The following is a 15,202-nucleotide window of genomic DNA, read 5'->3' as shown; positions in this document are numbered from 1 at the left end:
ACAAACGATTTGTTTACATCAAAATTAAAAAAAATCAATTTTCGGTGCCAAGTTCATGGAGGTCATTTTCACCGACCCGATTTAATACAAAGATTCGGCAACAGCGCGCTCTAACTTCTTACGCGTCGATATTCAAATTAAAGCGGGAAAAATTTATTTCTAATCTTGTCTCTCTTATTAATGTATTTTTATCTTTGTTTCTTCTCTCAGCTGCTTTCGCGATGTTGCCAAACCCTCGATAATATGTATCTCTGTTGATGAACGAGATTAAATAATAAAGTTTAACTTGAATTATTTAAAAAATTACAACGGTAACACTATATTGTTAAAATCTTATCATATTCTAAAAATATTCAAGTTTATGGCATGTGGTTTTTTATTTCTTAAACTTGGGAGGTTAATAATGAAAATAATCGAATAAGTCATGTCGGGAGCTTGTCCGCCATAAGAGCCTGTGTATAAGAACTTTGAAAACATCATTTTTAAATCTTTTTTTCTAAAAATCTAGACGGTGGATCATATTCAAATTTTGAGAACACATAGATAAAGTACTTCTTTACATGTATACTGTTTCAAATCTTAAAGTCGGAAAATACTTTTTACATTAGATTTGGTCGAACCTCCTTCAGTTAAAAAAAAGTAATCATTTAAATATATAACTAAAGTCTATTGTCACGTCCTCTCATAATTAAATTCTCTCACCCAGGTATTTTATTGAAGCTGAAATTCTAAAGTGACGGATGTCTAAAATGATATCGCAATGACTTTAATTTATTTATTACAATATTCACATTCAAATAATAAAACAAATATATAAATAATTAAATAATTAGTAATTATTAGTTATATTATTGTTGAAAAGTTATTGATTGATTTTTAAAAATGGAGGAAGCTAAATTTTTAAAAAGGTAATTGTTAATATTGATTTCTAAATAAATTATAAATTATTTATTTTATAAGTTAGTTTAGTGTAAAAAATTATTTTATTGATTTATTTGTTAAAAAAAAATGGAAATTTTTTAAATTTATTTCCTAATAATTATGATAATGAAATCAGCCAAAGTCTTATTATTTTTTAATTTTTTTAAAAAGAGATTTAAAAATTGAACACGTGAATATAGCAGACGTCTTGTTAATAATTTAAAATTATTAATAAATAGAATAAATAATTAATAAAATAAAATTTAAAAAAATGCGCATTTAAAAAAATTTGAAGTTAATAAGTACATTTTTTATAAATATTATTTTTTTAATTATTTACCATATTTATTTATAATTTTAAATTTATCTGGTGTCTGCTACATTCACATTCGTTAATTTTTAGATTTTTTTTTCAGAACTAAATTATAAAAAAAAAAAAAATATTTTAAAAAATTGCATCTGTAGTTTATTAAATTTTCTACATGTGCATATTTTTAGTTTTTTTTAAATGAAATTATTGAAAAAAAATTAAAAAATAGTTAATTGTCTATGATACTGCAAGTCGACGTCTAATGTTTTTGAATTTTTTTTAAACGATAAATAAAAAAATGTTTTTTAAAAATTGCACTGATAGTTTATTAAATTTTCTACGTGTGTATATATATATATATTTTTTTTTTGTAATTGATTTAAAAAAAAAAACATCTGATAATTTTTAATTGTTCTTTAACCTCTGGATCATTAATTGTCTGGTAACTTCAGGATCATTGATAATTGAATAGTATAAATTAGTAGTTCATATTAAAAATAACCATAAATAAATTTTAGAAAAGTCCGATCCGGAAGTTTAGATGTCCACCCAACAGAAAAAGCTCTGGTAGTAAATTACGACGTAGAAGCTTTAATCCTCGGTGAACTAGGAGACCCGATGCTGGGAGATCGTAAAGAATGTCAAAAAATAATCCGCCTGAAGAGTTTGAATGCAGACACAAACGTCTCGCTCCTCGCCAAAGAAGTAATGGAAAAATGTTCCCTCATCCACGAGTCAAAGCTTCACGAAGTAGAGCAGCTGATTTACTATCTCCAGAACCGTAAAATAAACGAGGACCAGCCGTCGCGACCGGTGTCATCCACAAATTCAGACACCGATGAGCGCGCGGTGATCAGTAACGTCGACAGCTACATCGAGTTACTCTACGAAGAAATACCCGACAAAATAAAGGGATCGGCTTTGATACTCCAGCTGGCGCGTATTCCCGACAACTTATTGGAGTTGACTAAAAACGAGTCTCTCCTCAGCGCACTGGCGCGAGTTCTCCGCGAGGATTGGCGTCGCAGCATCGAACTTTCCACCAACATCGTCTACATCTTTTTCTGCTTTTCCACATATACGCAATTCCACAGCATAATTCTTGAGTACCGCATCGGCTCGCTCTGTATGGAAATTATCGACTACGAGCTCCAGCGTTACGACCAATGGCGCGACGATATGGAAAAACGTCGCCGTTATTTTGAAACCACGACCGGTTTAGTTATTTATCCATCAGTAACTTCTATTTCTTCTTCAACGAATTCAACTGACGCTGATAAAAAAATTAAAATAACTGATGACATCTGGACCACAGAGGCACCATTGGACTACGAGTTAAAACGACGGTCAACAGAAGTTAATTTCCACATAACTGATGCTGAGGTAAAACGTATGAAAGATGATCTAGAAAAGTACCGGAAGAAATTTAAAAATTTGACCAAAAAACAGGAACAATTATTGCGGGTCGCTTACTATTTGCTGCTAAATATCGCGGAGAATACAGACGTCGAGCGAAAAATGCGTAAAAAAAACGTAATATCCATGATCATAAAAACGCTTGATCGCACCAACAATGACCTGCTAATTCTCATAATAACCTTTTTAAAAAAACTATCGATATTCCGCGAAAACAAGGACGTGATGGCAAATGAAAACATTATTGAAAAGCTGCCACGTCTTTTGCAGAACAACAATAACATCGATTTGATACTGATCACACTAAAGTTATTATTTAATTTGTCATTTGATTTAAAACTGCGCGGGAAAATGATCCGCGTGGGCTTGTTACCAAAATTGATAAAACTTCTTGGGCAGAATGAGATTAAAAATAAGACAACTATCTTAGGGCTGCTGTATCACTTGAGTATGGATGATAAAGTAAAACTGATGTTCAACAATACGGAGTGTACGCAGTTGATAATCGACATGATTTTAGAAGTAGACGACGATCGTTTCAAACGCGAACTAGTGGCAGTTGGAATTAATTTGTCGATAAATTATAAAAATGCGCTGATGATGATCGGGAATAATCGTCTGCAAGGACTGATACGCAAAGCGTTTCGTAATCAGGATTCACTGCTGATGAAACTGATACGAAATATTTCTCAGCATGATGGATTGAAAGACTACTTTGTTGATTTTGTTGGTGACTTTGCTATGGCGCTAACGCAGTCTGATTCCCAGGACTTTATTTTAGAACTCATTGGTGTAATGGGAAATTTAGTTCTGCCGGATTTAGACTACGCTCAAATATTGCAGCGATGCAATTTAATTCCTTGGATTAGGAATAATTTGGTGGTGGGAAAGGCGCCAGATGATTTGATACTGGAGGTCGTTATTTTATTGGGCACTGCTGCTAGCGATGAGGATTGCGCGAGATTGATTTGCAAAGCTGACTTGCTGCTGTCGTGCATCGAGTTGCTGAAGGCGAAGCAAGAAGACGATGAGATCGTGCTGCAAATTATTTATGTTTTCTATCAGATCGCGATGCATGAGTCCACGAGAGACTACTTGATACGGGAAACTAATAATGAGGCGCCGGGTTATCTTATTGATTTGATGCATGATAAGAATCCAGCAATCCGGAAAGTTTGCGACGCCTGTTTAGATGTAATTGCAATGTGCGACAAGGAATGGGCAGCGAGGATAAAAGTCGAGAAGTTCAGGTCCCATAATCAGCAATGGCTGGAGATGGTTGAGTCTATTGCTGTGGACAATGCTAATCATTTGATTGTTGATGATGATGAGAGCTTGCCGCCTTATTTGAATGATGATTTGTTAAAGCACACGATGCTGTTTCCTTCGGGTACTACTACGAGTTTCAGTACCGATGATATGGAGATGAGTGGGATCAAGTCAACAGATTCAGGAGAATGTCAAAGTCGACCTGCTAGTCGGTACGTTTAAAAAATTATTTTAATTTAAAATATCGCATCCTTAATACCAAATGGACATATATTTATTTATTTAAACGCCAATCGGCTTTATACATTAAGTTTACATACATATAAATTTAAGCTTTAGGCGAAAACATAAACATTTTATTAGAATTTACTTAAAATTAAATTAACTTTCATTTACTTTATAATTTTAACTTAGTAATAGTATAAAATAGTATTTCTGAGAGTAGTTATTACAAACAGAAAAAAAAAGAATTACATTACAACAGACCAGTGGTGATTTTGGTTAGAAGTAGCCGTTTAACCGATGATACAAACGATGTGATCGAAGTGTCAAATAATTCGAGGTTTGAGCAATTAATGTTGATTGAATTAGCGATTCTATATCTCGGGCTATTATATGTATAACATTTGGTAGTTTTAATTGTTTCCATTAATCGGTTTGACCTTAAGTTTGACCTAGGACAAATGATTCCAAATTGCTCTAGAATCTCTGGAGAGTCAATGTGACCATTAATGATTTTGAATGCAAAGATTAAGTCCGATATTTGTCTCCTTTGGGATAGCTTGCTGATCCGGAAGTTACTGTAGGCTTCTTGAGTAGTAGACATAAATGTACGATTTGCTAGATATATTTTTTTAAATTCACCTATCGCTTTAGAATCACGAAATTGATTACTTTTTATTTTTTTTTCATATGCCTTTTTGGCATCAGTTGATTAACCGTCATAAGCCTGGTCTAGAGGACGCAGGTAGTAGTAAATGCCTTTTGGTATTAGGGAAGTTTAAAATTAATAATTTTAAAAAAACTAACTTATTTATTGATATTTTAGATACAGCCGTGACATGGATGACATAAACGATTTCTTAGCAAGATCTAAATCCCGAATGTCTGTGGGCTCAGGTATAGAAGACCTCTACCATAATTCAAAAGTTAGATTTTCCGAAGCTGATTCTTCTCATCTCCTACTTTAATTACTCATTCTATTCCGTTAGGTTTAAAAACAATACGCTTATGTTTTAAATACTTAATTAATAATTAAAAAAAAAAAAAAAACTTAACTAAAAAGACGTCCATTAGCATGCACAATTATAAACTAGCGTGAACAAATGTAGTGCCTTTTTTATTTACGAGGCCGTAATTGCTTGCATTTAATTATTTAATGGCCAAAAATTAGCCTGATCTCGTTTAGTCTGCGATAATTTCACTTATTAATTATTTATTATTAATTATTAAAGCTTAGTAAATATATATACATCGATTATTTATCGTACTAGTCACTTAGTAATTAACCATACGTGTAATGCACTTATAATTTGTGATAAAATTTCCATTATGATATAAAGTATCAGCCTAATTAAGTAATTAAATAAAATATACTAGTGGAAGATAAAAATTTATTTATTTTTAGGCCGACGATTCGAACTTAGACATTTTTGTATACTTAAATTCCCGTTTGATTTTAAAATAATTGTATAATTATTAGTACCGTCGTTGTCAATAACTGCATGCTCTTTTAAACCCCAACTTACTGGACTGTTATCAAAACCTTGTACATGTAAACTTCCCCATTCAGATACGTCTGTACTGTTGTTCGAATTCATAAATTCTTTTAAGAGATTTAATATTTTAATTACTCTTGACCTTGTAAAAAATCCACGATACTCAATGTATGAAACATCTTTTATTACTGTTACGGATTTAATTGCACTAGATGTATTTATTGAATTGTCTCTGGAAAATAAATTTTTATTAATTGTATTTGTATTTATTTTTAACTCATATTTTTTAGATTTATTATTAAGGCTGTGCGAAATCAACTTCGAATCGAATAGTTCGTAACATTTCAAATATTAAATTTTTATTTAATGAAGAGCTTAGTTTTTTAAGCAATCAAAATAATTTTTTTTGGAGATTGGTATCTGAGCTCTTTTTACCTCTGAAAATTTGAATTATTGGAAAAAATATTACTATTTTAAGGGGGAAAGTTGGTCTGAGACAAAAAAAAGAGCATGTTTGATTTTTTTGTTCGGAGTAATTTTGTTATTAAAATTCTTAAAATGTGTGACATTATTAAGCATCATTTCAAGAATATTCTACTAAATTTTCATTAAAAAATATTGAAAAATGAACCAATGGTAGTGGGGAGAGACGAGTCACCTTAAAAAAGAGTCTCCATGCAGTAAGCAGTATAACTCATGACTACTTTATCTAAAAATCTATTTAACCAAAAAGATTTCTTTAGTAAATAAGTTTATCTTAGATTTGAACGAAGGATTGTTTTTTTCAATAACTACTTATTTTTTAATTAAACCAAAGGAGCAATTTTTGGCAAAAATCAGAGTTTTTTGATTGCACTTTTACCAAAAATTCAAAACTCAATATTTTGTTTATTCCTTCGTTCAAATCCATCAAATTTATGTACTAAAGAAATCTTTTTGGTTTTTTTATTTCAGATGGAGCAGTCATGAGTTATCCTGCCTACGGTATGGAGACTTTTTTTTTAAAGTGACTCGTCTCTCCCCACTACCACTGGCTTGTTTTTAAATATTTTTCTATGAAAATTTAGCAGAATATTCTTGAAATATTGCTTAGTAATGTCTAAAATTTTAAGAATTGTAATAAAGAACGTACTCTGAAAAAAAAATCACAAATATGTTCTTTTTTTGTCTCAGATCAGCTTCTTTCCTTAAGTCATCCAAAAGAAAATTTTAGAGTTATTCGAGAATTTATGAATTCGGAGTTACAAATAATTCAAAAATTTACGAATGATTCGAAAGTTCGATTCGATACGAATAATTTGTAAGTCCGAAGTATTCGCACACCCTATAGTATTATCATTAATTTTACTTTTACTTACGAGTTGCTGGTGCTGAAGATTTTTATCCAATCAAATAAATTATCTGAGGCAAGAGGAATATTTACTGATGTATTCAAACGTTTGGTGGATTTTACATGGCATAAAAATGTTTTGTAGCCATGATTATGAAACCATAATGCTACTGATGATGGGCATAATTTATCTTCTGTAATTAATTATCAATGGGAAAATTATTTAAATATTTAGATCATACTGTGAGAAATAGTTATAATTTCAGTCTGCAAAATTTGAAAATTTGAATTTAATAAAATTGACATGAAGATTTTATAGAAAAATTTACTTAACAAATTTCGTTTATTTTCTTATTGATAAAAACTGAGTAATTTTTTTTAAATCTATCTCAGCAAAATTGCAACTACGGTGATTTTTTTTTCAATTAATGTTTGAATTTTTTAAAAATTAAATTAAAGAAAATTTTTGAAAAAGTAGAGACACTGTCTGAGAATGACCATGACGACAAATATTGCCATTTTAATAGACAATAATTATTTATTATTTTTTTTTTTTTTATGACACAATTGAGCCATAATTTTCAAATACTAGTGATAAATTTTGTCATAAAATTATTATAGAAATTTTTAATAGTGTGAAAAATAATTAAAATTTACCTGGTGGATCCCATGATAAAATAACATCAAATTTATGTTTAAAATTATTTTCCAAACATTTTTTAACACGTTCATATTTATTTTTTCCTGGCACAAATGAATCTTCTTTTAAATTTATCTTGATAACTTACAAACCGAAAAAAAAAGTAAAATAAAATAAAATAAAAAAATATGATATGCAAGTGAATATTCAGTCATAGCCATTAAATATTTTATTTATTTATTAAATAGTATAAATAAGCCATATATTTAAATACGTATATATTAAAAATGGAAGTTTTGAGCCGTTGAAAAAAATCACAGTCCATATTTTTACAATAAAAAATCCATCGGTAATACAAAAATATAAGTCACTTTATTCAGTTGCTTAATTATTAACTAATTACCTATTACACATCATTGGAATTTGTCATGGCACCTATTATTAATTTATTATTTATAATTAAAATATAATCACTTACAGTAACATAAATAAATAAAATTTAAAATTAAACAATCCGTTTTTTTTTTAATTTATCGACAATTAAAATTAACTTAATTAAAGTATTTAAATATAGCACGGGTTTTCTCTTTGAATTCGAATGTTTGATTGTTTAGATTTTTACGCGCCAAAAAATAGACGAATTTTAAATTTTTGTGACCGTAGAAATTTTTCCCTTCGTTCGTCGCGCCGCGGCGTTTTGCTGTCATATATTTAATATTGGGGTGTTGCCAAGTATCTTAACTATGATTTTTCAAAATTAAAACCCACAAGTTTATACGACTAGACATTTGTAATTTTTTCTAGAATTATTTTACTAAAATAAAAATTTTGTATTAAATAAATATAATAAAAAAAGAGAAGAATTAAATGAGCTGGAAATAAGTCGCTGATAGTAATTGGCAACACCGCAGAAAATCCGCCAAATTAACAATAGAGTTCGCTCTAGAGATGGAAAGATATTTCAAAGAATAGATTTTTGATTCGCACCGTCTGTTTATTTTGATTTTTTGAATCGATTAATCGACATAGAAGGTTACCCCATGTGGCCTGGGTGAGGTGTGGCCGTTAAGAGTTAAAATGGCTCACCAGTTCTTGGACTAATTTATCTAGAAGTCGAATGTTAAGAATCGATTCTTGATCTACTTCAAAAACTAAAAGCCGATTCTAAAAAATTGATTTTCTTCAAAGAAAAGTCGACTCTCATTTAGAATTGGAATCAAATTTGCCATCTCAAGTTCATTCATGTCAGCAGTAAATCTCAACTTTCCCAAAAAAAGAAAATTTTTTTAACATTTAAAATATCAAAAATTATTATCATTCATTCATTCGATACTAAAAAGTATGATAGAAAAACTCATAAAATTTCAAAAGACTAAGAAACTTTTTTAAATTTTTTTAATAAAAATTGCGACACTGCGCTCATACCGCGACGGATGAAGAGTCAAATTCGAATTATATACGTAAAAATTTCAAAATTCGATATTTACTCTATAAATATTTTTTTAAAATAAATATAAAAGTAAACATGTCCATTTTATGACCGTGTAAAAATCTCAAAATGTCTGACTATTAAAAGCCAGCAAAAGCACTTCAGTAAAACAATAATTAATAAAAAACAAAAAAACTAAGCAAAAGATAAAGTAGGACTCGTATCACAATTAATATTTTGAATCTTGAGTTCATTTCTAAAATTAATCAGCTCTTCTTCCGTGATTCCATGCCAGCTTTCCAGCTCGGACAGTCTTCTCAAGTTATCACAATTCTTCATAAGCAACCTTACAGTTCTCATCGACAAATCGCTGCTGTACAAAATCTTCAATTCTTCCAACTTGCTCATCCGGTTAAACCCGAAGACCTTTTTCATCGTCGTGTCGTCTATTCCCGTCGACGAGCCCAGCTGGATGAATCTAATGTCTGTACAATGGGACAGCAAAAACTCTAAATGTGATTTAGCGCAATCGGCAACGCACTTAATCCTCTCCAGACACTTGAAAGGCCTCACCTTCAAGTTGTCATACCTAATTCCCCCGTTGATCATCATCGTGTCAATAAAGTCGCAATTGTAAAATGTCAAACTCTTCAACCGCGGACAGTACTGACTGATGCAGACCAGCGCAGTCCGATCAATCTCATCAACATGTTCCAAATGCAGGCTCTCAATCCTAGACTGAGTCATCTCCAGCAAAACACCGAGACCGTCAGCATAAAAATTGCAAGACATCAATTTTAGTTCCGTCAAGCATTCAAGTACCGACAGAATTGACAAATTATCCATCTCGTCATTGCACATTATCGACAAACTCGTTATAAATGGACAGATCGTGATCAATAAATACAAATAACCGGTCGTCATATTCCGGCTTTCGAATGATTTTAAAAACAAACACTTGTTGTTGCTTTCACGTTCGTAAATTATTTCTAAAATGTCTCCGATATCATCGCACCTGCCGATGCTCTCAAGCCAGCGGAGTCCTAATAATAAATCAGCGTAACCTGTTATCGTGATTGAGGTACGGAATAATTTGACATCGCGTAGCTGGTGGCACTTCAGTAATGCCTGGATACTGCGATCTGTAACTGATCTAGATGATGTTACATCAAGACAACGTAGCTTCTGACAATTATTCCCTAGAGCTGTGATAATATTGTCTGTACAATCGAAACAAAGTGTCAGAGATGTCAAGTTGGGCATTGAGCTGACGCCGTTTATTATCAGCTTTTCTATGTCCGATGTCCGCCATCCAGCGGAACCAGATCCAAGATCTAGTACTTCCAGGCCACGGAGATTGTGCAAATTGCTGTACAACATGTGTCGCATTATTTTAGGCCACATTGTAAACTCAATTACTCGGAGGTTCTGATGCATCACCACTTCTATCAGTGAGACAATGACATTTATTTCGGACAAGAAGAGATTGACCGGCTGGTAATCGTTGTATGTGTTTTTAGTTTCGTTCAATAGGATCATTATTGACTGTAGAATTTTAGTTGACATCGGGGTGTAGAGATGCCAAGGCACATTTGAGCTCAAATTTTGTTTGAGAGTCTGGATTAAGCTACGGAGAAGTTTAACGCTACGTGCTGGATTCTTTTGTGATATTTCGCATACTGGTTTTATCATCTTACTACCTATTAGTGTTATGTATTTGCCAATTGAAATCAGTGCAAGCTCTTGTAAAACAGGCACTCTATTTTTCTGAGGCATTGTTGACGGTTCTTTATTACTTGCTGAGTTTATTACTTACTGAAGCGTGTCGGCTGCCGGGAAAAAAATGTTGGGGAACCTTCTAATCCTAGCTCTTGATAATCAGCTGCTAGGAGTGATAATATTAAATACCCGGTTGGTGTTATTGAGATGCAGTTCTCAGTACTTAGATTCTTGTCTGATGATAGTAATGTCAGTTCACCTAAAAATAATAATTATAATTATGTTTAGTAATTTATAACATTCATTTTATTTAATATTTTATATAACTCGGGCTTTATTTCAAAACCAGATAGTTTCAAAAAATTTGAAATTTAATTTTTTATAAATTTTTAATCTATTTATGGAGTACTATCGTATTCCTGTAAGATTTATTACAAAACACATTTTAATTCCCCGAAATTTAATTTAAAATCTGATCGTGTTCAAAAATGAATAAATTTGACATAGAAAAATTATTTAGATTTTTAAAGATAATTGTCATGGAAATTTAATAAAATTTATTAATTTTACATGAATCGATTCGTTCACGTAAATACACTGTAAAAAATTAGCGGAGTAAAAACTTCTAAAAAGAGTTCGTTTTAATATTTAAACATCGAATCGGAGTGAATGCGGATTTAAATGAAATCCAGATCGAAATCGCTCCGCTGAAAAAACAAATTCCCTATTTACTCCGTATGCGGAGTGATTTTTTTTTAAACTCCGAAACTCCGAGTGACGGAGTGAGTTCGGGTTCAATTAAAATTTGTAATCACTTTTTTTTTTAAACCTTAATTAGTTTTCGATAATTGCGAATTTATTAAAGACGCTATGAAATTTCAAGTATTTAAAAACTAATTTTGCATGAAAAAAGTTTTTTAATTAAAATTCAAGTTTTTCAAATAACTATAAGCTTTAAAATTAATATTATTTAAAGTTAAATGACTTATGGACAATAAAGAAACAATTATTTAAATGAAATAAAATAAAATACATTGTGATTTTGATTTTTATGACATTTATCACTTGGAAATTTAAAGTAATGTAAAAATAAAGTACATAAATAAGTTAATTTATATTTTAATATTTTTGACTGAAAAAATTTTCTTTCATCATTATCATAAAACATTTTAAAGATAATTTTATAAGGAATCATTCCTTAATATTTAAATCCCTGAGTCTCATAAATTTTTATTTTTATTAAATTTTTAACAAAATTTTGTTTTCAACTTTATATCGGTCGTTCAAAATTTATGATTATAATAAATTTAAGAATCAAGTAACAATTTATTTTATACCGTTTCTGAAATTACCAACAATAAAGCATTTCGCACAATAATTACTTGATCATAAATTATTTGAAAAAATAAGTACTTTAAAATTCTGAAATTTGTGTAATATTTCATAAAATTACTCAGTAATTACTCTGAGCTTTATTGTATGTAATTTTAAAAATCATTTTACAAATTAGACGTAGAAAAATTATTAAATATTAGAACCCATAGCCGCAAATTTTTATTTATCACCATTTTAAATTGTAATTGAATGTACATAAAAACGTCTTCATATCTTTTTTGTAAAGAATTTAATTAATTACTATACTTTTTACATATATTTCTATCATATCTATATTAGTTAATCCACAATTTTAATTTTTATGCCCCAACTTTTAAAAATAAATTATAAATTTTATAAAAAAATATATATGATTAAAATTTTATCGACCAGAAAAAGCAAATGAAAGTATTGTAATAAATATAATTAAAACCGTTAATTTATATTCTTACCATAAACAAATAAATAAACATTTAATACACCGAGTTACTTGAATAAATAAGTGTGAATGTACCAGATGTTATACAAATTAAAAATTATAAATAAATATAGTAAATAATTGAAAAAAAAATATTCATAAAAAATACACTTATTGATTTTGAAATTTTTCAAATGCGCATTGTTTTTAAAATTTATTTTACTAAATTTTTACTCTATTTAATAAGTTTGAATGTAGCAGACATCAGATAAATTTAAAATTATAAATAAATAGAGTAAATAATAAAAAAAAAAAATATTTATAAAAAATACACTTATTGATTTTGAAATTTTTTAAATGCGCATTTTTTTTAATTTAATTTCATTAAATATTTACTTTATTTAATGAATGTAAATGAAGCAGATATCAGACAAATTTAAAATTATTATAAAATATAAAACTATTAATAAATATATTAAATAATTAATAAAATAAAAATTAATAAAAACGCACATTTAAATAATTTTGAAATTAATAAGCGTATTTTTATAAATACTATTTTATTAATTATTTACCATATTTATTTATAATTTTAAATTTGTCTGATGTCTGCTACATTCACACTCACTTAAATAAATAATTTATAAAAATCATATTTAAAAACTAAAAATATAAATTGGTCAGTATCCAACAAAAGATTACCAGAATTGCATTAAAATTATATTTAATATAATTTTTATTATGAATATTTAAATAAATAAGTAAATACAAAATAAAATTCTTTGTTTACAAACAAAGACTTACCTTTTTTAACAAAAGCCTCAATAAATTCCTGATTAATCAGCTCATGAACTGGTAACTCTATAATTTTATAGTAATCAGTATCCTCGACAATAGCACGATCAAGATTAACAGGTATGTCTTTAAAATCAGGCAAGACAACAGATATCTGGCAATGATTCAACAAAGAACATTATTAGACAGACAGCATAAGTTTTAATGACTAAAACTTACGTAAATTTACAATGAAATGTTAAATTTTGTATGCAAACAATAAGCATTTAAACAAAACAATTTGAATTTGATGCTCGCTGATGTATGAAATTATTGTTTAAATAAATAATTATAAACAATTATACTTACTAAATTATTATAATAATGATCTGCAATAGTAACTGGTACTTTGTCTTGGTTTGTTTTAACCTTCTGATCATTTGAATAATTAGTTATTGTTTTTAGAACTCGAGGTACTTTTGAATTACTCGCTTGTGAAAACATTGATATGATACTTTTTTATTAAATGGATCCACATATATTTATTTAAACAAAAATATATATACATGTATACATAAAGTATTGATAAATATGTATGACCAGAACAAGACTGAGCCAAGACCAAGATCAAGACCAAGACAATGAACAGGAAAATAAAACAATGAAAGTTTTTTAACTGGCTCTCTGATTGGCTGCTGGAAACAAAGTTTTCGTTGGTACCAACAGAAAAAAAAAATATTCTTTTTTAAATATAGCTGATAGCTGATAATAGAAAATAATAAAAAATTTATGTAATTATTGATGAGTATGAATGTAGCAGAAATAAGAATTTATAAATTTTAAATAAATGAATAAATTGAAATAATGAAATTTTCAAAAAATTCGTGTACTGATTTGTTATGGATCTAAATACGCATTTTAGAATTTTAATTTCACCCCTATTATAATATTTCGGACTTTTTTTTGAAAAACTTTTCAGAACTTTAGAACTGAGTTTTTCAGAGAAAACTTGGAAAAATTTCCACCAGGGACTACTTACACTTCATTTATTTATTTCAAAATTTAAAAAATTGCTAACTGTCAGGCACATTCATACTTATTATTATGCCCTGATTAAAAATACTCATTGAAAAGGATTGAAAAAGATGAGAATTGAATACTTTTGAATATTTTCTATACTCCAACATTTTCATCTGGACATAAAATTAATATTTTTCAATTCTATACTGAATCCAAAAATAATATGAGAATTTTTAAATTCCCGAGGAATTGAAAAAGATTCAAAGGCATTGATATTTTTAATCTTTCTGAATGCTTTTCAATACCAAAATAATATCACATTTCGGGTCACGTGTAGGATTGAAAAGAATTCAAAAGAATTGAAATTTTTGAATCTTTTTGAATCTTTTTCAATACCAAAATAATTCCATATTGGAAGGTATTGAAATGATGAAAGATTGAATTCCTTTAAATATTTTTGAATTCCAGTTTAAAAATTACAAAGTATTCAAATGATCGAAATTTCAATTCCATTCAATACTTTTCAAAACCTCTGTATGTATTGAAAAAATTTTCAATCCCTTTCAATGAGTATTTTTAATCAGGGTGAGTATAGAAAAAATAAAAAAAGGCAAATTTTTTTAAAAAATGAACAAACTAATAATTAAATTTGTCAGTATCACAATTTTATGATTCCTTTTAAAAAAAATATATGTGAGACATAGATATAGGAAACTGTGGGTACCTGGATCACCATATAGAAACTTAGATATATGGATTTCTTTGTAGGAAATTCATATATAGGAATCGGGGTTTCTATATAAATAACTTTTATCGAATCCAGGAATCTGAATTTCTATGTCTATCGTTTATTGATGCGCGAAT

The 15,202-nt window shown here is 28.8% G+C and overlaps 3 protein-coding genes across 5 annotated transcripts; 1 reads left to right on the top strand and 2 right to left on the bottom strand.

Annotated features, from left to right (window-relative positions):
• Positions 1–225: 225 nt before the first annotated feature.
• Positions 226–5,106, top strand: LOC103571558 (kinesin-associated protein 3). Of its 3 annotated transcripts, none has more exons than XM_053741803.1 (4): positions 226–639; positions 707–908; positions 1,750–4,128; positions 4,965–5,106. In XM_053741803.1, the coding sequence occupies exons 2-4, from the start codon at positions 883–885 to the stop codon at positions 5,104–5,106; spliced, it is 2,547 nt and encodes an 848-aa protein (XP_053597778.1). In that variant the 5' UTR covers positions 226–639; positions 707–882. The 3 variants fall into 3 exon arrangements, with proteins under 3 accessions (XP_053597778.1, XP_008547973.1, XP_053597779.1); XM_053741804.1 differs by having other exon boundaries at positions 294–311; XM_008549751.2 differs by having other exon boundaries at positions 226–908.
• A 417-nt stretch (positions 5,107–5,523) lies between these two features.
• LOC103571557 (ribonuclease P protein subunit p40) lies at positions 5,524–13,957 on the bottom strand. Its single transcript, XM_008549750.3, has 6 exons — positions 13,688–13,957; positions 13,349–13,493; positions 10,850–11,011; positions 7,622–7,747; positions 6,993–7,158; positions 5,524–5,866 (listed from the first exon to the last, which is right to left on the bottom strand). Exons 1-6 carry the CDS (start codon positions 13,820–13,822, stop codon positions 5,530–5,532), a joined length of 1,071 nt encoding a protein of 356 aa, XP_008547972.1. The 5' UTR covers positions 13,823–13,957; the 3' UTR covers positions 5,524–5,529.
• Positions 7,791–10,902, bottom strand: LOC103571556 (uncharacterized). Its single transcript, XM_008549749.3, has one exon. It carries the CDS (start codon positions 10,807–10,809, stop codon positions 9,229–9,231), a length of 1,581 nt encoding a protein of 526 aa, XP_008547971.1. The 5' UTR covers positions 10,810–10,902; the 3' UTR covers positions 7,791–9,228.
• Positions 13,958–15,202: the final 1,245 nt, after the last annotated feature.

This window comes from Microplitis demolitor, chromosome 9, assembly GCF_026212275.2.
Source record: "Microplitis demolitor isolate Queensland-Clemson2020A chromosome 9, iyMicDemo2.1a, whole genome shotgun sequence".
Lineage (NCBI taxonomy): Eukaryota > Metazoa > Arthropoda > Insecta > Hymenoptera > Braconidae > Microplitis > Microplitis demolitor.
Note: the sequence above shows the minus strand (reverse complement) of the source record. Positions and strands in the feature narration are given on the sequence as shown.

Coding starts and splice junctions, on each gene's coding strand:
- LOC103571558 (XM_053741803.1), top strand. CDS start 883: ATGGAGGAAGCTAAATTTTTAAAAAG. Junction 909..1,749: donor GAAGCTAAATTTTTAAAAAG/GTAATTGTTAAT, acceptor AATAAATTTTAG/AAAAGTCCGATCCGGAAGTT. Junction 4,129..4,964: donor CAAAGTCGACCTGCTAGTCG/GTACGTTTAAAA, acceptor TTGATATTTTAG/ATACAGCCGTGACATGGATG.
- LOC103571556 (XM_008549749.3), bottom strand. CDS start 10,809: ATGCCTCAGAAAAATAGAGTGCCTGTTTTACAAGAGCTTGCACTGATT.
- LOC103571557 (XM_008549750.3), bottom strand. CDS start 13,822: ATGTTTTCACAAGCGAGTAATTCAAAAGTACCTCGAGTTCTAAAAACA. Junction 11,012..13,348: donor TGAGGCTTTTGTTAAAAAAG/GTAAGTCTTTGT, acceptor TATTATTTTTAG/GTGAACTGACATTACTATCA. Junction 5,867..6,992: donor ATCTTCAGCACCAGCAACTC/GTAAGTAAAAGT, acceptor TTTATTTTCCAG/AGACAATTCAATAAATACAT.